This window comes from Rattus norvegicus, chromosome 1, assembly GCF_036323735.1.
Source record: "Rattus norvegicus strain BN/NHsdMcwi chromosome 1, GRCr8, whole genome shotgun sequence".
Lineage (NCBI taxonomy): Eukaryota > Metazoa > Chordata > Mammalia > Rodentia > Muridae > Rattus > Rattus norvegicus.
The window spans coordinates 172,436,099-172,457,395 of NC_086019.1; the positions used below are offsets into that span (position 1 = coordinate 172,436,099).

At 51.1% G+C, this 21,297-nt stretch overlaps 1 protein-coding gene across 4 annotated transcripts in view; it reads left to right on the plus strand.

Moving 5' to 3' along the window:
* Nucleotides 1–21,297, plus strand: part of Tub (TUB bipartite transcription factor) — a 79,020-nt gene that overhangs the window by 49,327 nt on the left and 8,396 nt on the right. For 2 of the 4 annotated variants that reach the window (XM_063282067.1, XM_063282071.1), the window contains exons 2-6: nucleotides 15,986–16,037; nucleotides 16,394–16,556; nucleotides 18,661–18,804; nucleotides 19,888–20,055; nucleotides 20,967–21,085. In XM_063282067.1, the coding sequence (XP_063138137.1) occupies nucleotides 15,986–16,037; nucleotides 16,394–16,556; nucleotides 18,661–18,804; nucleotides 19,888–20,055; nucleotides 20,967–21,085 (646 nt within the window). Of the gene's footprint in view, nucleotides 1–3,875; nucleotides 4,007–7,243; nucleotides 7,283–15,985; nucleotides 16,038–16,393; nucleotides 16,557–18,660; nucleotides 18,805–19,887; nucleotides 20,056–20,966; nucleotides 21,086–21,297 lie in introns of those variants that run through there. The other 2 variants (XM_063282072.1, NM_013077.2) reach the window with 2 other exon arrangements.

Here is a 21,297-nt window from a genome sequence, read left to right on the forward strand (position 1 = left end):
TGTTAGATGAAGGGCAGACGGTTTAGCATCCTTCCTGCACCTCTGAACTTGAGTGAAATAACCACAGGCTGCACAAGTGAGAGACTCTGCACTCCATACCCAGCGTCCATGTCAAAAGTGGGGTGCAGAAGCCTGCACTGTAACCCCAGTGCTGGGGAAGTAGAGATAGAAGCAACCCCAGCCAGTCTTAGCCTAAAAACACAGAACCCAGGTCCCATCAATAGATCAGCTCAAAACATAAAATACGACTCCTGAAAAACAGCCAGAGGGTGACCTCTGGCCTCCACATGCATAAGTGTGCACACGCACATGTACATACAATAAAGGAGTAACAGACTAAGAATTGGGGACACTAATCGTCTTAGTAGAACTACTTGCACTGTCATCCCAGTGCCGTGTCATATCGCCCACGGTGACTCAGGGTGTATCAGCCTACATAGCTTCAAACTGCCTTTTTGTTGTCGTTTAAATAAATGCATGCATTGTGCATAGACAGTGTTGATTTATCTCCCTAGCCCTGGGAGTTGGGATGTTGTCTGCTATTCATGGATCACTAGGGTTCAGGTGCCAAGAAGCTGGGAGCTTCTGGAAGGAGGAACCAAAAGTAATGGAGGATGTGGTCCCTGGGGTGGCATAGCCAATGGCACTAGACTGTGCCTTTCTCACACTGGGCAGTTTTACTTTTAATGAGACCATTCACTTATCGCCAGTGCACCATCACATTAATCTGCTCCTCTGTCTTTAAATGCTTCCCATAAAAGATGCTTTGTGGTCCATCTGTGAACACAGAATTATTTATTTAACCGAATCCCAATCAATAGACATTCATCCCCACCTCAACTGATTTCCTCTATTCTAAAATAAAATGTTAATGAATACATTTCTGCGTCAATAGGCATGTTTCCTTTGGCTAGAATTCTGGAACAATTCTGCGTCAAAAGCTCCACCTCTTGCTTGGTTTTCTCTAGAGGATGACAGTTAAGCCTGTGGGCTCTAAAACTCTCCGCTGCCTAAATTTGAACTTGAACTCTTATTGTTTATTGTGTGCACAGCCCTGAGCAAATTTTGTACCCTTTTATTTCTTCATCTGTAAAATGAGGGTCACAGCAGTAGTTATCTCAAGTGACATGGGGAGGACGAGGGGAGCCATGTGTAACCAAGTTGAATGAGAGTGACTCAGGAGACATCATAAAACCAATATATTTCTGTCTCTTTTGATCGCTTTGCATTAGTCCATGTAGCCTCTTTCTCCCTAGAATTAGATGAAATTCAGTCCTAAGACTAAACCTTTTGGGCTTTTAGGGCCATTTCAGGCAACACAAAGTTGTCTGATCTGTCATCTGTCCTGTTAGACTAAAAATAACCACAGATCTGTGTGTGATGTGAGGCCGGGGGTCAAGCCCGGGACCTTGTGCATGGTAGGGAACGTTTCTACCATAGACCTGCATCCCTCTCCCCCAAAAGACTTCAGTTACTTCAACAATGCCTTCCCAGTACAGTCACACATAGAACCTCGTCCAGAGGGGAGAGGGTGAGCTTACAAAGAGTTGTCTGACCCCTCTCCTGGTTTCTTGATGGAAGGAGGGGGATGGGAGAAGAGGGAGTCAGGGTTCTCCCATGACTACTCTGAGGAGCTGCTGTATTTTTTCCTGGCCTTCCCTCCCTTTAGAGTGCTGTTGTGGGATCCTGGAGACCACACCATCACTGATGTTCCTTCTAGCAGATTCCTCCCTGGATCTCCTTTCCAAGCTCCTTTCTCAGGCCCTGGAAAGCTCAGCCTCGCTCCCCGCCCCCGCTGTCATCACCTCCTACAGCGGAGACTTCTTGGCCTGCAACTAAACCACTCATGCTTGGATATCCCCCCAGTCAGGATCCAGAGGAACCACTCCTGTTCCTTTGCCTTGCAAACCTGGGGCACAAGCCTGTACTGAGTCCTCACAACCTCCCTGCCATTAGGGAAGAGGCAGGTTGTTCCTGACTCTGTGTATTTGTCATGAGTGGTGCCTCAAGACCATTATGGCCCCACACTAAACTCCACTATGGGTCTCTGAAAGCCTTACTCCCTGGGTTTAAGATGAAGACAGTAGCTTACCCCACACTTTCCAATTATTAGGAATCACTTAGGCTCTAAGGCTTGCTCTAAAATTCCTTCTAAACTTCCCCCAGACCTCCTTCGAAGCATCTCTTGTATGTGCCAAGATGGGTGTTAGCTGGGGCACAGATCCAGGTTCTTCAAAGTCCTGCTTTTCTTTATTGAGACAAGGTTTCTCTGTGTAACCCTGGCTGTCCTGGAACTGACTCTGAAGCCCAGGCTGTCAAACTCAGAGATCCACATGCCTCTGCCTTCCAAGTGCTGGGATTAAAGGCATGGGCCACAACCGCCCAGCAAATACGTGATCTATTAATTCAGATCTTTGACTGGAACCTGAGCAGAAGAATTCCATTTTATCATGTGTCACCCAGATTTGTCTTTACGAACCACACAGAGGACTGCCTAGCGTAGAAGACACACTCAGCCAATGACAATCCTGTAGGACCCAAACCCAGTGGCTCTCTGTTATCACACATTGATTTCGTAGCTGTTATATTTGCTCTGTTTTTAAATGCCTTCAGAGCTTAGAACCTTGAACACTATGCTCGTGCGTGTGTAATTATTTGCTATTGTGTTAGGCGTGCAGTGCTTTGGAAAATGGATTGTTTGTCTACTGTTAACCTATGTGTTTTCTTTTCTTTTCTTTCTTTTTTTTTTTTTTCGGAGCTGGGGACCGAACCCAGGGCCTTGTGCTTGCCAGGCAAGCGCTCTACCACTGAGCTAAATCCCCAACCCCAACCTATGTGTTTTCAAAGCCAGCCACACACCTGTTTACCCTCACTTTCGTCATCCACAGTGGAGCTCACAGTCTTTGTTGCTCTGCAAGTAGGACTTCCACAGGGTATTGCCCGGCCATCGACATGCTACTATCTACACTACAGCTTTGAAAGCACGGGAACATACTGGGTTGCTCCAAAGGGCACCCCACTCATAAACCAGTTCTCATTCTAAGCTCGGATACTTAATATCTCCAGTAGAACTGTGTACTTACTGATACACACTCTGTCCTCACCCTACTTCCTCTCTTCTCCTACTAGTTGTGTTCTGTACGATTTCCTTATTAGCCCTGATTCCTTTTGGTTATCTTGTGCTATCTCACACTTACTCCTAAGCAGTTTCTTCTTCGATTAGAGACCTTTAGTAGTTCTCCATTGGCTATAGGATAAAAACTGAAACACACTAGCAGATAATCTAACTTAACTCAACTTTCCAGGCCCATCCGCTGCCACCAGGACCACTCAGCACAGTGGTTGGCACCTTGGGTTTCAAGCACATCCTGTGCACTCCTCTGTGTCTGTGACTTTGCTCATGACATCTAGTTTGGAGTGAATATAGTATCTGGATGGTATTTATAGTCTCTTGGTAACTATTAATCTCTCCCTTTCCTTTCTCACCTATCTGTAATAAAAAATCTTTCTCACTCTTCAAGGCCCAAGTCAACCATCACCCTTTTCTATTCATGGAAGATCTTTCTGTGCTCTTCCTCCTCTGGTCTCCCTTGGTTGCCGTATAGCCATCATTTCTTCCCATTTCTACTGCCAGAGTGACAATTGCCCTTTATCCCTGCCACAGCCACCAAACCCTGCATCAGCCGTAGATCCGGTAATGTCTAGCAGACATCTGATTGATTTGACTTGCTTTTGCCAGACTGCAGGATCACAATGCCAGGCCACGAGGCAGGGCTCAGTCTGTGCACATACTCATTTATTATTCATACCCCTTTGCTTCCGCAGTTGAAAGAGGTGGCCTCGTCAGTAAACTGTTGGACTGAACGTAGATGATGTAGGACGGACTCTACATGGCAGTAACCAGTGCCCAGTGCAGACCACCTCCTCTAGGTGAACTGACTTTGCTGAGGAGAGCTGGCTCCAGGGTCCTCACGCTTAGACAGCACAGCCCTTCAGACTGTCTCCGGTTTGCTTGTTTTAATGCCTAAAGTATAACAAGAAGAATTTAAATTATTGGGAAATATCCTATGCTAACAGTATTTAGACCAGTGATGAGAAAGGCATCTTGGGCTTGCTATGACCTTGTTCCTGGGGAAAGCTTTGAAAAGCTTATGCCCTTCTTCAAAGTCACTTATATAGCACAACCGTAAAAGTGTATATAATGTTTAGTCTGCAGCCTAGTATAAAATTCTGTATGCAGCTTTCCAGAGTGTCCTTTTGATTCGACCACTGGGGATAACTTAATAGGTGAACCAGTTATGTCATTCAAGTGGGAAAACGTTCCATGAGTTGTGAGTTGAGTGTGACCACTACAGACCCTGTAGAACACCCACATCCTACCCTGCCACCAGTTTAAAAAACACACACACACATCTCGACCACTTTCTCATGCAGATCTGCTTTGTCTATAGAGGGACTCACAGGCGCTCTCTTTCTCTCTCTCTCTCTCTCTCTCTCTCTCTCTCTCTCTCTCTCTCTCTCTGACAGTCCCCAATAGCTTTTCATATCTCATGTATAGATACTTACTCATGCAGTCCCCCTTTCTCTTGAATATCACACACACACACACACACACACTATACACTGGCGCGCACACACACATGCACACACACTATGCGCTGGCACACACACACACTGTGCTGGCACACACACACACTATGCACTGGCACACACTGTGTGCTGGCACATACACACACACACTATGCACTGGCACACACACACACTGTGTGCTGGCACACACACACACACACACACACACACACACACACTATGCACTGGCACACGGATCCTTGGCTTCTCCCTAAATGATGTGCAAGCACACTCATGGACAAATTCACATACATGTGCACACACACCCTAACATGCAATAGCACCAGGTTCTTGGTCCTCCCACATCTCATGTACATACATGTTCTTAGGTACACACACACTCATACATGCACTGGCAGTCTTCGTGGCTTTCTGAATCCCACGTGCACCCACAGCCCATGAAGAAAGAAAAGCCACAGAAAGCATCTCCTTTCTGTACCTCACTCCACCTCTGATCTTGCTCCCTTAGGACAGAGCCAGGAGTGTCTGTTTAATAGATTCAATTACTTCAGGCTCCAGAGACCTTCCAACTTAATTCTGATTGCATTAAGGTGTCAGATAATTTGGGAAGAAAGGGGGGAAAAGACAGCTTCAAAGTCTTGACGGGAAGTCCTCCAGACGCTTGTCATTCTACAGTGGAGCTAGCAAATGATTATAACTTTGGCAGAGGTGGAATGGACAACAGGGAGTTCAGGGGTCAGCGCCTCTCACACACCGTTTATGAGGGTCTCTGGGCTAAAGGACGGCAGACCCTAGAGGAGCAGCTTTGCTACTGTGCTCAGGCTGCCAGGGAAGGAGGGACCAACCAGTCCTCACCTGCTGCTCTGAAGGCAAGGCAGCAGCTCTGCCCTGCACCCCACTCTCGGGTGGTTTTCTTTTTCTGGAGGTCCAATGTGGCAGTAATAGCCCTTAAGAGGTTGAAAGATAATCAAAGTTAACAGTGTTTAGGGAGCTGAGGTCTTGCTCTAGACAGAGAGGGATTTGAAAAAGAACACATGCATACCACATGTGCTACCGGGAAGCAGAGGGTGAAGAACATGGACTGAGGGCTAGTATGTGAATGCTGGCCTCACCAAGGACTACGTACGAAGCCTTGAGCATTATGCTTGTCTTCTCCATGCTTCAGTTCCTCTGACATATATATATATATATATATATATATATATATATATATATATATATATAATGCAGTTCCTAGGCCGGTTGTTAATGAAGTTATTCAAACCTCCCCTAACAAAGCCCCAACTCCTGATAGCTCACCAAGCAGACTATTTATCACCATTATTGTGTTTGTACTTTATGGGGCAGACAAGGCTGAGGGGCTGGAATAAGCCCCAGGGGCAGGTTCTGACTTGGCTGAAGGGCAGCAAGATGGGACCCACCCTAACTAAGCATGAGAGTCATTACCACACTCCTCCCAGTTCTGCCAAAAATCTCTCTCCACGGAGGCTCTTCTGGCTCTCTGGTGCTGCCCAAGGAACACTTGAGGAGTGAATAGGGTCTGTGTTCATTAGTAGTTCCTTCCCTGATCCCATCATGAGGTTCAGGCTGGCCTCTCAGCCTCCTACATTGCTGGGTACCCAGCCTCTCCCTGCTTCCTATTTGGATCGTCCACCCTTCCCTCCCATGCCTGTTATTAGATGTGGGTCCTGGGCATGGCCAGGATCTCATCAGCATTCAAGGTTAAGAGGATTGTTCTTGAGATTTTGCTGCTCTTTCTAAAAGGGCTTTGAGGAATGAGAGATCCTGGTTCAATTTCAGCTCCAGCACTTCCTTGCTCCTTGCCCCTTAGCTCAAGTATTTCTCAGACTTCATTCTCTGGGAAACGGGGATAAAGTATTTGCTTCTCACAGTTCTTGTTGCCACTCATACTCCGAGTTTCTAAGTGCCTGGAGTGCAACAGTAAACAGGACTCTTCCCTTGGTTGTAGAAGCATATATAACGGGAAATGTAGGTCCAAAAGAATAACCCAGGCAGAGGAAACACGTTTACTAAACTGAAGATCAGAAGGTTCTGGAGGCAGACACATGAAACGGGAAGTTGAGAAGGAACCAGGGACTTAGTACTCAGAGTAGAGGCTACCAGAGTCCCTCCGAGTTGAGTCCTCCTACTCTGCCCTATCCTGGGTAAATCTGAGATAGTCAAGGATTGAGAGATAGCCGAGGTCCTAGAAAGAAAAACCGGGGCTAGGTGACAGCATCCTTCTGTCAGAAGGTGGTCATCCCGCGCAGTCTGCATCCACGGACTGGGGTGGGGTCTCCGGCGGGGCGGGGCCGGGGGCGGGGCGGCGGCTGCCACGCAGGACTCAGTCTGGGGCGCAAGAGCCGGCGCCTGCGGTGCGGACTGCCTCTCCCGCCTCAGGCGCGCTCCAGCCCGCGCGCTCCCGCGGCCCCGCGCACTCCCGCCGCTTCTCCCTCTGCGCTGCACCGCGCAGACAACCGCTCTGGGAGCCCGTGGCCGGGGCCCTGGCGTGCAGAGAGGGCCTCCGCGGGGCCCAGCGGCCGGGCCCGGGAGGATGCGGCCCGGGGCAGCCCGAGAGTTGAGCAGGGTCCCCGCGCCAGCCCGGAGCGGTCCGGGCCACCGGAGCCGCAGCCGCCGCCCCGCCCCCGGGAGACATGACTTCCAAGCCGCATTCCGACTGGATTCCCTACAGGTACGCGGCCCGGCTTCTGGGCACGTTCGGACCCCCATTCCAATGTTGAGGGCCGGGGGAGGGCGGGAGCGCGCGGCCAGGGCATGCCCCCACCCCACGAGTCAGGATGCAGCGTCGGTAGGGGCCATCTGGCCTGGAGACAGGGCACTGCTCCCTCCGTATCCTTTCCAACAAACACCCAGAGCGCAGGTTAGAGGTGCCCGGCTTTTTCATCCCAACTTTGAGGGCCTCGAAGCCACCTGCCCTGTTCCACCTCCTGTACATCTGAAAAGATCTCTGGCCTTGTTGAGTAGGGTGGCACATGGAGAAAGGAACTGTTGTGAGCCACCTCCTAGGCCCAGCACCCAGGACATGCGTCTGGATAGCTTGTGCGCACACATCCCTGCATCTTCACGCTTGCACACACAGAGCATCTGCGCGCTGGGCCAAATATGCCCCTGCTGTTCAGTTCATATCCCCAAAGCATGGATTCGGCGAGACGGTTAGAACCCAGGCCACATGTCAGCTTACATGTGCTCATATATCTCAGTAGACCTTGATTTGGGGGCTGCACGGGTGCATACATTCAAATCTGTGCGTATATGAATACACCATATTACCTACTCATAAGTGCTATTCAGTATCTTTCAGAGATTCAGTAGTAACCTGCTTGTTAGCGGGACTAACTCACAACACAGAGAATTGCTCTCACATGCTCATGTGCACTCGAGAGCACTGACCCACCTCCTGATCCTGGATACTTGGTTGGGCTGACCTAAGAGAGGCCCGGGTTTTCTCGTGTGGGTGGTGGGGGAGGGGTGGTCTCCAGCCTCACACAGGTGCAGGCCTTTCTCTATCCACTCTACTCAATTCTATTACCAGGGAAAAGAGCTCATTGCCATAGCAGCGCCACATCCGTAGCCACTCATTGGCTCTCTAGTTGCCATGGGCTACCGGGCTGTCTCTAAAGCCTCCTGAAGAGGCATGTGTGTAAAAAAGGGTGCTGGACTGCTAAGACCCACTTTTTATTGCTGACCTGGTGCACATTCGTTGGGTTGCAGAATCAGACACTCAGGACCCACATAGCCCAGGCAAAGATGCTGAGTCCAGTCACTGAAGAAAAGTGATTCTGACAGAACCCTTCCAAAGAGTCTGTCCAGCTAGAACACCAATTAGAAACCACCTCAAACTGCCTGAAGCTTGTTAAAATCGGGTCTTTCTACCAACAGGCACCTGTCATAGGCCTGGGAATTCAGGGATTTTCTCGAGAATAATTACTGCCTCTGAGCTTAGCTTCTGTGGGGGCTTTTCGAGTTATTTTCTGTCTTCCCACCAACACACACACAGACACATGTAGACAGAGAGTCATACACAGGCTCCAGCAGACATGTGAGCCCACGCCCCAGTCTCACATGGATAAGGGAGAAAACTGATTGGGAACAGGGGCCTGGGTTGTACTAACTCTAAAAGACTATGTGCCCTTGACATATGTCCAGAATGGAGGTGCAGGTAGTGTTGGGGCCATTCTGGTATTCTCTTGATTCACCTGTGCCAAGGACCTTCTAGAAGTTGGTGCAGCCCTGCAGAGTATCTCTCACCATTTGTCTGCCAGCAGAGGTGGAAGGCAGTGCTGTGGACTGAACAGACAACAGGGCTATGGAAGTATCTTCAAGGGGATCAGTTGTTGGGTAGTGGCCAGCCACAGGCTACACGGTGACTGTGACATGTGACCATGCTTAGGTTTTGCAAAATGGAAGGCTTGGCTGGTTATGGTTCAAGACTGATTCTACCAGGGACCCAAGGACTGAAGCAACTTGCAAAGCTTGTAGAAAAAAGAAAGAAAGAAAAAGAAAGAAAGAAAGAAAGAAAGGAAGGAAGGAAGGAAGGAAGGAAGGAAGGAAGAGCAAGCTACCTCAAGCTAAGGAGGGTCAGTCTGCTCCTGGGAAAAGAGACCTCTGGGAGGTAGGATTGTCTCTGAGAAATCTGTTGCAAGTGCCCAGGGCATTGGTAACCTGAAATGGGTGATTGGCACTGAACCCAGCCCAAGCCTAACCCCCCCCCATTCTCCCTCCCACACTCAGCTGAGAACACAGAATCCTGCCACCCTGGAAGCCTAGCCCTGAAAGAGCTTGGCACCCTGTGGCCCACCCTGCTTCCTTTCTCCATTCCTGTCACCTGCCTTCTTGTTCTGTACAGTGGGGAGGGTGGTTATTCAGCTGGGGGTGGGATGTCATCAGAAGGATCCTCCTCTGCCCTGTTCAGTCATTCCGGGCATGCGCAAAGCCTGGGAAAACACTGGGATTGAGGAACAGACTGCCTAGTGGGGAAGACCTGTGCTGAGAGCCCATCCAAAAGGCCCTTTGCATCACTAGGCTGTTGGTTGCAGGCAAAGCCACTGGTCTGTCTTGTGGCAGAAAACTGGGACAGAAGACAAAGCATATTTCTTGGCAGCTGGGCAGGGGGCAGCATGTGTACACGTGCTTTGACTATGAGGTTTCCCTGATGCCACAGCACATCGGACTGGAATGTGGCATATGGGGGAGAGAGACTTACGTGTTAACTCTTCTGAAAGGCTCTCTCTCTCTTTCTCTCTCTCTCTCTCTCTCTCTCTCTCTCTCCTCTCTCTCTCTTTCTCTCTCCCCTCCCTCCTCCCCTCCCTCTCTCCCTCTCTCCCTCTCTCCCTCTCTCTCTCTCTCCCTCTCTCTCTCTCCCTCCCTCCTTCCCTCCCTCCCTCCTTGCCTCCCTCCTCCCCCCTCCTTCCTTCCTTCCCTCCTTGCCTCCCTCCTCCCCCCTCCCTCCCTCCCTCCCTCTCTAATGGTTGCATCCTGCATTCCCTGGGCTCAGCTCATTTTCCTTAAAGCAGTGATAGTTGGTGCTAATCTTCTTAGGGGTAATTTTGGCTCAGTTTCTAATGATCATGGATTAAGCTCACATACTGAATTAAAAGGGAGCCATTCCATTTGTAAAGATCAACAACTGGGGTCATTTTCCCCCTTTCTCTCTACCTGTAGTCCTGAAGAGTATTAGATGCCTGTAATGTATGACTCTGCAACTTTTTATAAGTTGTAGGTGGGTGGAGTTCCAAGGAAGGACTGTAGCTTCAGGTATGTGGTAGACCTGTGCAGTTGGTGTGTGTGTGTGTGTGTGTGTGTGTGTGTGTGTGTGTGTGTGTACATGTGCATGTGTGTGCCTGTGTAAGTTTATGTGTAACACGTGCATTCAGGAGTCCATGGAAATCAGTAGAGGGCGTGAGATCCCTGGAGTTACGGGCAGTTGTCAACTGCCATGTGGGTGCTGGGAGCTGAACTCAGGTTCTCTGCAAGAGCAGTGAGCACTTTCAAATGCAGGGCCTGCCCTTTATGCCCATCGTCAGTGTTCTTGCCGGCAGTGCATTGAACCAAATCACGAACCTCTTGGGAGCAAGAACCTCGAGTGACGCCTAGCGGAGCCTCCAGCTCTACCCAGCATAGAGAAAATGTTACCTCTACAAACCAGAGTGCTGTCAAACTTCAGACAACTTTCAGGGGTTCCTCGACTCCCTGGTCCCACCACAGTGAGGCCCTCTGAACCCCTGAAAGGCACAGCTCCAGCCCTACAGAATCTCAGGCCGCATGGCCCTCCCAGGCCCTCCCAAGTTTTGTCTACTGTGTAGCATTCCTGCCAGACATCTTCCATCAACCACTTGTGAATAGAAAGTTCTTCCTTGGGTCGAGTCTAAGCAACGCTTTGGGTTTCCTGTTCTTTTGCATCTTGTTAGACCCCACCCCACCCCCCAAACACACACCCCTTCAGTTCCGCTGCCAGATTCAGTCTCAGGTGCCTCGTTTGGACAATCTGCAGCAATTCCTTCTGGAAACTACAGGGCTTTTTTTTTTTTAATTCTTTGAAGATTACTAGCTGTGGTTACAGAAAGTCATCTGCATGGCTGATTATTAGAGAACAAAATTGTTTCTGGAGCATGCGCCCCCCTCCCCTGTAGTTCTGAATTACAGAGCCAAGGCCAGAGCCACCAGCAGCCTTAATTTACCCAGTGTGTTTGGGAACCCCTGGCCGGAAAGGAGAAGGCTCCTCCTCAGAGGTGAGAGCTCTCTTCATTTATGAAACTGTCCCCATTTCCAGCCGTGTGCCAAGCAGCTGCTAGGCAGTGGGAGCCATGATGTGGACCTCCCTCACTCTGGCATTTGACACAGACTTGCACCCTCATACTCATGCTTGTCCTTACAGCCCGTACGTAGCTCCGGTTCCTGGGTTCAGAGCAGCTTCTCCTGTGACTGAGGGAAGGAATGATGTAGATAGAAAGGGTTACAGGCTGTAAAGTGGGCTTGGACACAGATGGCTGGGCCTTGTCTCTGCACTGCCCTGTGCCTGTGCCTCTGGTAGTAACGGCGGATCAGCTGGAGGTTACACAGTGCAATGTAGAATGTAGAGAAGGATGGAAACAGGTCTCCTAGTGGCCATACTAGGCTTTTCCAGCCTACAGGAGAAGTCCCTAGTCTGATCCCTTCAGGAGCGTAAGTGGCTGTAGATAGCTCAACTCCATGGGAGTTGAAGTTGCCACCTTTTTGGCCCTGGGTAGAGCAGCCAAACTGGGGGATTCTGAAAACCGGAACCACGACTGAAACATTCCTTGTCCTTCTAGCTCTGGCTGCCAGTAGGAGGTGACCATAATGAAGGAGCCGCCAGGGTCAACTGGGAGACCCACCCATCAGTGTCCTGTCTCCATCTGAGCCTCCTGGCGGGGCTGCAGCTGGCAGCCTGGGCTTGGCAGTGATTCTATAATTGGAACCAGCGTCATTAAAAAGCCATCAATGTCTCCTTGAATGGTTATCATTTAGTGCAGCCTAGAATGGTGCCCATCAGAGAGGCAGGCCTGGGAGGTGCTGTGAGGAAGATAAACCCCAGGAATGGTGCTGCGGTGGAGATGAAGAGGCAGGGCACGGGGAGGGAGCTGGGGTTCTGCTCCCCCTTGAGACAACTGTCATTATTGTCACTGCTCCTCAGTACAAGCTGCTGTGCTGGAGATTCTTTTGTTATTCACCAGGGAGCTTGTCTGTACCCAGATGCTTTGTCCTTACTAGAATACCCTTCTAGCACAAGCTTGTCTGTCACTGCCCTGTGACTCTGATCTCAGTATCCTCGAAGCTCTCCTAGAGATCTGGCTTTCTCTCTGTGTTGTGTGGAAGGGTTATGATAGGACCTCCTCCATGCATCTTGCTGGACCTAGAGGGGGAGTGAAGTGGTGGGTGGCTCTCTGGGCCCTTCTGTATATCTGTGACTTCTAGAATCTCTCAGACCCTGTTCCCTTGTGCTCGCCTTTCTCTGAAAGTCACCGTTAAGTTCCTACTACAGATGTGAGGATGCAAATCATGGCCAATTAGTTAAAGCAAGCTTTATTCGTGTACGGGGCTGTCTCTCCCGGAGGCAGGATTCAAGAGATTCTCATTGGGTGTAGGGGAGATAAGTTTTTTATATCCCAGGAGTAGGGAGTTTCCAGATGGGGGATATGGCAGGCAAATAAGTGGGGAACCGCAGAATCAGCACATAGCACATAACCAGGTGGTCACCTCAACCGTCGGTAACAAAGGCATGGTCACAAGGCTGTAGTAATGAGGTGGTTGTAACAACCTCTTGAAACAAAGGCATTTGTGGTTAAGGTTACAAGTGAGGCATAGCCCAATTCTTGCTAAACAAATTTCATCATACAGGAATAAACCTAGTTTGTCTTTAATATAAGATGGCTTTTCAGCCCAAGATGAAGGCCGGCTGGTTTATCACTATCTGTATCTTATCGGCCAACCAATGGTACTAAAACCTGAGGCTCAGTGTCCCTCTTCCCAACCAGGAAATGTGGAAATAGTGGGAGAGGAAGGACTGAGCTCCTGGAAAACAGCCTCTGGCCCCAGACACAACTGTATGGAAAGTCCAAGGCTGAGTGACAGTTCCTGTGACAGGAAAGCACCTCCCTGTGTGGTACCGGGCAGTGAGAACACCACCTCCAGAAACATGTTTTGTTACCAAGCTGCCCGGGAGCCTCTCTTTCAGCAGATGGCTTTGCCCATGTGCACCTTACTTTTCCTAGATGTCTCTAGAAATTTTCATTGGCTCCCAGGAAGGCATATTTGTTGTTATGCTTAGCCGAGACCAGTACCTGGAATGATACCAGGTGGCTGCCTCTGTCCCCAGCACTGCGCTTGGAAAGAATGCAGCCTGTGACATACTAGTAAGAGGTAAATATCCTCTCCCACTGGCACAGAGGTGAATACTGACCTGTGGAGATCCCACAGGAACTTCTGAGGCCAGGTTACCAGCACACAGATGCAAGGATCAGGCTGCCAGGCCTAACCAGAGCATCTCAGGGTTTCAGACCCTTCGGCTCCTGCCAATGGGGGTCACTGGATCTAGTGAGCATTTTTCACCTGTATTCTACAGGCAGTGAGTGTGTGCTGCTGTGGACCTTGGTGGTCAGCGAGTTTGGGTATCCGTTGTCGGGAGTGCTCTGTCCTTGTGTCTCTGATGTAAATAGCAGAGCAGGGGACAGCTGTGGCCTCCCAGATCTTTTGATACCCTTGGTGTCTTGATTTCCTGACACCTCTGCTCTTTCTAGAGACCCAAGAGACTTAGGTCTCCAGAGTGGCTACAACACAGGGTCAGCGTGCTTTCCGTGGCAAGGTCAGCCACAACAAAGCTTTAGGCAGCTTGTTGAGGCCTTGGGTCATGGTAATGCATCTAGGAGCACTGGATCCAGCCGTGTTCCTGGGCAAGCAGGCAGGCTGTCTGGGGAAGATTGAGGCTTAGAGGCTTGTCTTTGTGCCGTTCTCTCCTGTCTTCTAGCAGCTGAGGGTTTGATAAATGAGGCCATTTTGCACACAGTCCCACATCACAGTTGGGACTCCTCACAGATCAATTCAGGGGTGCCAAGAGAAGGCCTTCTACTCAGGTGTAATGTATTTGGACAGCCATCAGGTAAAAAGGTTCATAATAGTCCTGGGTGACCATGAAGGCAAGTGGCAGTGGATGACTAGCTTCACAAGTATTTTAATGGAGATATCGGTTCAGCTGTCAGAAGGTAAGCAGGGCTTCACCTCATTTTTGGAGTCTTTTTGACCTTGTCTTTTGCCGTCTGTTTTGGTTAGGGTTTCCATTGCTGTGAAGAGATACCGTGACCAAGGCAACTCTTATAAAGGACAGCATAGCTGGTTCAGAGGTTCAGTCCATTATTGTCAAGGCAGAGAACATGGCAGCATCCAGGCAGGCATGGCGCTGGAGGAGCTGAGAGTTCTACATCTTGTTCAGAAGGCAGTGAGGAGAAGACTGTCTTCCAGGCATCTAGGAGCAGGGTCTCAATGCCCACCTCCACAGTGACACACTTCTTCCAGCAAGGCCACCATACCTCCTAATAGTGCCACTTCCTGGCCAACGATATTCAAACCACCACACACATATTCAGACCATCCACATATATACCATACTCACCTTTACACAAGCAAGCCTACTTCTTAACACAGGGGTCTGCACACTCTTGTGCACATACATAGAAGCCATCCATACACTTCCTTACAGCCCCCCTCAAATCCTATGCACTCACGCCTACTTGGACATGTCCCCGCCTGCTGGGTCTGGTTCAGCTAGTCTCTAACATGAGAAGCAGCCTGGGGCTTCCGGAACTCTGGGCCTCAGGTTCTCCCTGGCAGCATCCTGAGTTGGCACTTCATAGAATTTGGGCTAGAGGTATCTCGATCTAGCAAGAAGACTAAGTGACTTAAGCTACCACTTCCCTGTTACATGGTCTGCCTTCTTTAAGGGGCAGGAATAGCATTCGTGAAAAGAGGCTGCCTGACCTAAGACTGGTGGGTCTCAAGGAACTGATGCCCTCAGTACAACCTCTGCTGTGCCAGTGGCCAGGCAAGGCTCACAGTCATCTGCTGGGCTGTGCGTTGCCTCTACCCTGCAGTTATTCTTACCTAGCCCGGGCCTGGGCCTGGTTGGAATGCAGGGGAGCAGGAACTATGTCAGTATATCCCCTAGTCTTGCCTGGGAGCCAGGAATTTAGGATAGGGGGATGGTCTGCCCCAGAGTACTCAGCTTTTCCCAAAAGGGATGGAAAGGCAGGAGACTCAGATGAGGGTAGGGAACTGGAAGAAACAAGCCCAGGCGTAAAGGCTGGCCTTCTTGGGATTGGCAAGTACTGACTGATGCCCCTGCTTAGGCTCCTCTGGTTGTCAGTTAGGCCTGGCCCTGCTCAGGGATCTGAAGAGGTTTCATCCTCTTCTTACCAGGGACAGGCTAGCTCAGATGTTCTCAGAGTAATGGAAGAGAAGAAGCTTCTAACAGAGCTTCTTGGCTGTTCATTTTCTGTTCTGTTTTGTTTTGTTTTAAGACGGGGTCTCACATAGTCCAGGCTGACCCTGAACTGCCATCCTCCTATCTCAATCTCCCTAGGGCTGGGATTATAGGAGTGATGTACCACATCCAGTCTTGAAGGCTATGTTTTATTTGTGCTGGGGATCAGACCAGGGTCTTCTGCACACTAAACAAGTGCTTTCCCACTGAATGGCACCTCTCCCTTCTTTCCTTGAATTAGCTTCTAGGTGGCAGCCTCCATTCTTCTCCATCCACCACATGAATTCAGGGAACCATGCTAGAGTTTAAAGGATGGGGCTGGGTTATGGACCACCCCCTAGAGCATCCCTGGGCAGCCCTGAATACTTTTTTCTCCCTCTGCAGTGTCCTAGATGATGAGGGCAGCAACCTGAGGCAGCAGAAGCTCGACCGGCAGGTAAGTGAGACTGGGGCTGGTGGGAGGCAGAGTCTCAGCTGGGATGTGAGGAGCAGTGAGTCCCTCTTCTTTGGATGCCCTGTCTGGTGGGGTAGAGAGCGAGCCCTCCTCTCCTTTACCTGTCCTGTGTTACCTTAACCCTATGCCAGGCCTTGCCTCTTCTGTCAGGCTGGCAGCTAATCAGAGGATGCCAACAACATGAGTCCCGACCCAGGCAGGGCCAGAAATCCTGATACAACTCCTGGAACCCAGCCTGGTGACCAGGGGGCTCCTTTTGGCCCTACTGTGGGAACCCCCTTCCTTCTAGAGGAGGTAGTGGGCCAGTCCACCTGTGTGTCTACCATGTGCCTCTGTAGCGGGCCCTGTTGGAGCAGAAGCAGAAGAAGAAGCGCCAAGAGCCGCTGATGGTACAGGCCAATGCAGATGGGCGGCCTCGGAGCCGGCGTGCCAGGCAGTCAGAGGAGCAAGCCCCCCTGGTCGAGTCCTACCTCAGCAGCAGCGGCAGCACCAGCTACCAAGGTACATTCCTTCTCTGCCCTGGAGACAGCCAGCCTAGGGAATCCCCAGCATGGGGCTCGGGATGCTAGGGGACTGGGGGGAAGCAGGGGGGACTAAGGGACTCGTCCTGTAGGTTTTTCCCAGGCTGAATGTTGTACCTGGTTCAGGTTGAGTGAGGCAGGCAGAGAGACATCTTTAGCCTCGGAATCCTGTTTATGTTCAGATTGCCAGGTGGTTAGTGTTGGATCAGGAAGCTCCGGGGTCCAGGTTTCTGGTCTGATACATGTCCCTGAGATCCTGCACCCACCGGCATGCTCTCCTGAGAGGATTTCCTCTCCTGTCTTCCTGCCTTACATTGCCTAGGAGCTCCTAGGTCACCTGCTCCCTTGCTCTCTTAGTTCTTACATACTCAGTATGTCTGGCTTCTGACCTGTAGGTCACTGTTTCTGGCTGAGGACTCCTCCACTTCCACCTCCACTTCCACCTCCACTTCCACCTCCACTTCCACTTCCACTTCCACTTCCACTTCCACCTCCACTTCCACTTCCACCTCCACTTCCACCTCCACTTCCACTTCCACTTCCACTTCCACCTCCACCTCCACTTCCACTTCCACTTCCACCTCCACTTCCACTTCCACTTCCACCTCCACTTCCACTTCCACTTCCACTTCCACCTCCACCTCCACTTCCACTTCCACTTCCACTTCCACTTCCACCTCCACCTCCACTTCCACTTCCACTTCCACTTCCACTTCCACTCAGTTTTCAGCAGAGCCCAGTCTGTGGAAATTCATCTACCCAGGCGTGGTTCTCTTGCAGCTGGCTGTCCAGGATTTTCTCCTTAGGTTCTGCACCACAAGGTTTGGGAGAGGGCAGGAGAGAGGAGATAGTAGATGGTTTTTGCTGCCCTCTGCTGGCTCTTGGTGTTAGTGCAGGAGCTCACTCCCAGAAGAGGTAAGGGTGTGTGTGACATTAGAACTGACACTCTCTGGAGATGTTTGACCTGTTGCAAAGCTCATCTGTGATACACAACCTCGAATCTCCTGTGGCTCTGGGTCTGAGTGAGCATCCGGGTGTGCTCTCCATTCCCATGGAGCTTCTTGTCTAGGTGGGAGAGAATGCTGGCAGTTATAAACAGGCTGTGTCGGGAGAGCAGGGTCCTGGCTCTCATTGGAATTTTCAGGAAATCTGAAGTAAGAATTAATCAGTTGGGAAGGACAGTGCAGGCAAACACGCAGTAACATGAAAGGAGTGTGGTTCATACAGGGCACTAGGCCAGCCTGGTGCAGCTGGATACATGCTGGGTAGCAGTGTGTTGAAGTTGAGGAAGGAGATGGGGAAGCCTACCAGGAGGGAGGCTACTGGTCTCACTATGTGAAGAACATGGCAGGGACCATCTCTACTTTCCTGTTGGTGTACCTAGCTCTTTGTCTTACAGAGCCCTTCCCCCTCACAGTGGGTCCCATGAGCTCGGCACCCAAGGCCACAGCAGTTTTTCTGGAGTACCTGTATTGGCTGCAGTCTCTTTCAGAAGTTCTTCCCCTCCTCCATGGCACATCCTCAACACACACACCCCCACACTCATACACACACACATCCTACAAGCACGCACGCACGCACGCACACACACACACTCGCACACACACATCCTACACACACACGCGCGCATGCACACACACATCCTACACACTCATCCTACACACACACACACACACACACACACACACACACACACACACACACACAGTACGTGCCCAGGCTCAGAACAGTTGGCAGAACCCGGAGCCTCAGTTTCTAGCTGTCAGCTTCACTGTAGTAGGCAGACCCTCCCACTCCCCGCTCCCCATGCTTGACCATTGCCTGGTTGAGATGAGCAGGTTGATGCCGTGGGTGAAGAGCACACAAGGGCTGAGGTGGGAACTGTGGTCAAGTGGGAGCTCTGATCTCACCCAACACCCATTCTTTTTTTTTTTTTTTTTTTTTTTTTTTTGGTTCTTTTTTTTTTGGAGCTGGGGACCGAACCCAGGGCCTTGCGCTTCCTAGGTAAGCGCTCTACCACTGAGCTAAATCCCCAGCCCCTACAACACCCATTCTTTTTTCCCCCTGGGTTCTCTCCTGAGCAGTTCAGGAGGCCGACTCACTTGCCAGTGTACAGCCAGGAGCCACCCGCCCACCAGCACCAGCCTCAGCCAAGAAGACCAAGGGAGCAGCTGCATCCGGGGGCCAGGGTGGGGCCCCCAGGAAGGAGAAGAAGGGGAAGCATAAAGGTTAGCCTGGCTCCCCACACCTCCCAGAGCCTGACCTCACAGGGGTTGGGGTGGGGGAGAACATAGCCTCCTGACCCCGGGGCGCCCATCAGGGGGCCTTGTCTAGTTCATGAGTACCTTGGCTAGTGTGTGGGTGGGGAAGGCCTTGCTAGACCGCCAGGAAGTGAAGGTACTAAGCTATGGCTCAGGACCACCCACATCCTCCCAGCCTACCTCAGCCTGAGCGCCATCCATCCAGTCTCCAGCCAGGGTACTCCCTTTGTCAGAAGCTCTCTGCTCCTGGCATGTGCTGCCAGCTCTACCTTATGTAGATTTCTCCCAGTGTCCTTCCCTGTCTCCGGGGACTCTCAGACCCTCTGCTCCTCAGTATAACAGATCCCCAGAGATCAATGGCAGTGATGGTGGCCACTTCCCCAAGTCCTGTTTCCTGGCACCTGACTCTTCAGTCCTTGTCCATAACCATTGATTTCTAGGCTACTGTGTCAAGGTTGGACAGTGGGGTGTTAGGATCCCTGGGCTTCGGGAGCTGGGCTATAACACTGAGCAAAGCTCAGCCAGGCAGAGAGGCTGCCACCTATGGGCCAGGTCATGTTTCTGCTACTAAAGCTGTGGTCCCTTGGGCAGAAAATGTGAGGAAGAAGACAGGGCACATGGGATGAGTGACCCACAGCCTTCGAGGGAGGACCCCATTTCAGTGATGTATGTGTGTGTGCTGTACGAGTGTGGGTGTGTAAAGAGAACACCAGCATGTGCAGTGTGTACCTGGCTGTGTCCAGGAAGGACTGCTGCTTTCAACTATGGTCTGGATTGATCTTGTTTTCTGTCTTGTTCTTTCCACTGTGCAGTTGACTCTGTAGGTAGTTGCTGTCTGTCTTTCACACCAACCCTTGGCAGTTATCTGGGGGGAAAGAACAGAAGAAACAACACCCATGTCCTTTTACAGTTTGCCAAATATTGACAGGATGACAGCAGTCATTAGTTTTCACAGAGGGTCCTGTCACCCATGCCTTCCCCTTCATGGTCACCTGAGAATCCAGGCTCTCTCCTCCCCCTGGATGTGACTCAGGAGTATCTGGCCTGCAGGCACCAGCGGGCCAGCAACTCTGGCAGAAGACAAGTCTGAGGCCCAAGGCCCAGTGCAGATCTTGACTGTGGGACAGTCAGACCACGCCAAGGATGCAGGGGAGACAGCAGCCGGCGGGGGCGCACAGCCCAGCGGGCAGGACCTCCGAGCCACGATGCAGAGGAAGGGTGAGCCCCATGGGGGCCCAGCTGGGACCAGAGCTCAGTCCCAGGTTCTCTTCTCCAGGAACACAGCCTCCTTACATTTGGTCCAGCCCTTCCCTGGATGTGGGGGAGGAGCATTCTTGGAATCAGATGAGGTGTTTGGGGCCAGGACCCCTGATAAGGCCAAGTTAAGGGAAGTATGAACTGGGGTAGCCTGCCAGCAGCCTAACCTGTCTTGAGCTCCCATGAGGGCCAGGTTTACACGCAGATTTCTTTTACTTTCGCCCTTTGAAAGAAGCTGTCCATTTGTCTGATAGGAAGCAGGGCAGGTCCTCCCTGGAAACCCACTGCCCAATTTCTCTGTCATGAACCCTAACCCTAGGGAATCCTGGGTATAGTCTTGCAGGTCCACACCCTTGATAAGGTACTTACTAAACTGCTGCTTCGGGGGAAAGAACTTTTAAGGCCACTCAGAGCGGCATTCTGGGTCAGGCAGGACAGCTGGGACAGGCTCAGGGCAAGCTGGGGAAAGCAGTCAGTTCCGCCCACCGATGTAAGAGAACCGAGTTCGAGTCTGTGGCTTCTGCCTTTAGTCGGAAGTGGAGAGTTCCTGTGCAGGCTCAGCTCACCCTAGGCTTTGACACTCAAGAGATAGGGATGATGTACCTGCAGGTGAAGAAGAAGTGTGCGGCAGGGGCTGAGCTGAAATTGGGTGGTGGGGATGTATCCCTAGGAGAATCGTGATGAGCCCCAGTTCATGTATGCAACAGAGAACCCGTGTCCTCGTATGTGTCTGGATGAGTGGCAGTACTGAGAGCGGCGTGAGTGTCTGGATGTAGGCGAGTCAGTGGCTGAGTGTGCATCCACATGGGATCCTGTATCCTCACTCTAAACCCATCCGCGTGCTCATCCCGCCCGCTCTCTGCTCACTGTAGGCATCTCCAGCAGCATGAGCTTTGATGAGGAAGAGGATGAGGATGAAAACAGCTCTAGCTCCTCCCAGCTGAACAGCAACACCCGCCCTAGTTCTGCCACGAGCAGGAAGTCCACCAGGGTGAGTGAGGAGGACCTTCATCCCCGGTTGGGTCCCACAGTCCATAGTTAGCTCTGCCTATGGGTGGCGTCCTAGTTTGTTTTCTGTTGTGATAAAGCACTAGAAGCATCTTGGAGAGGAAAGGGTTCCTAAGCTTGAACTGTCAGATCACAGTCAATCATTGAGGGAGCTCACGCAGGACCTGTGTAGGAACACTGCTTGCTAGCTCAGAC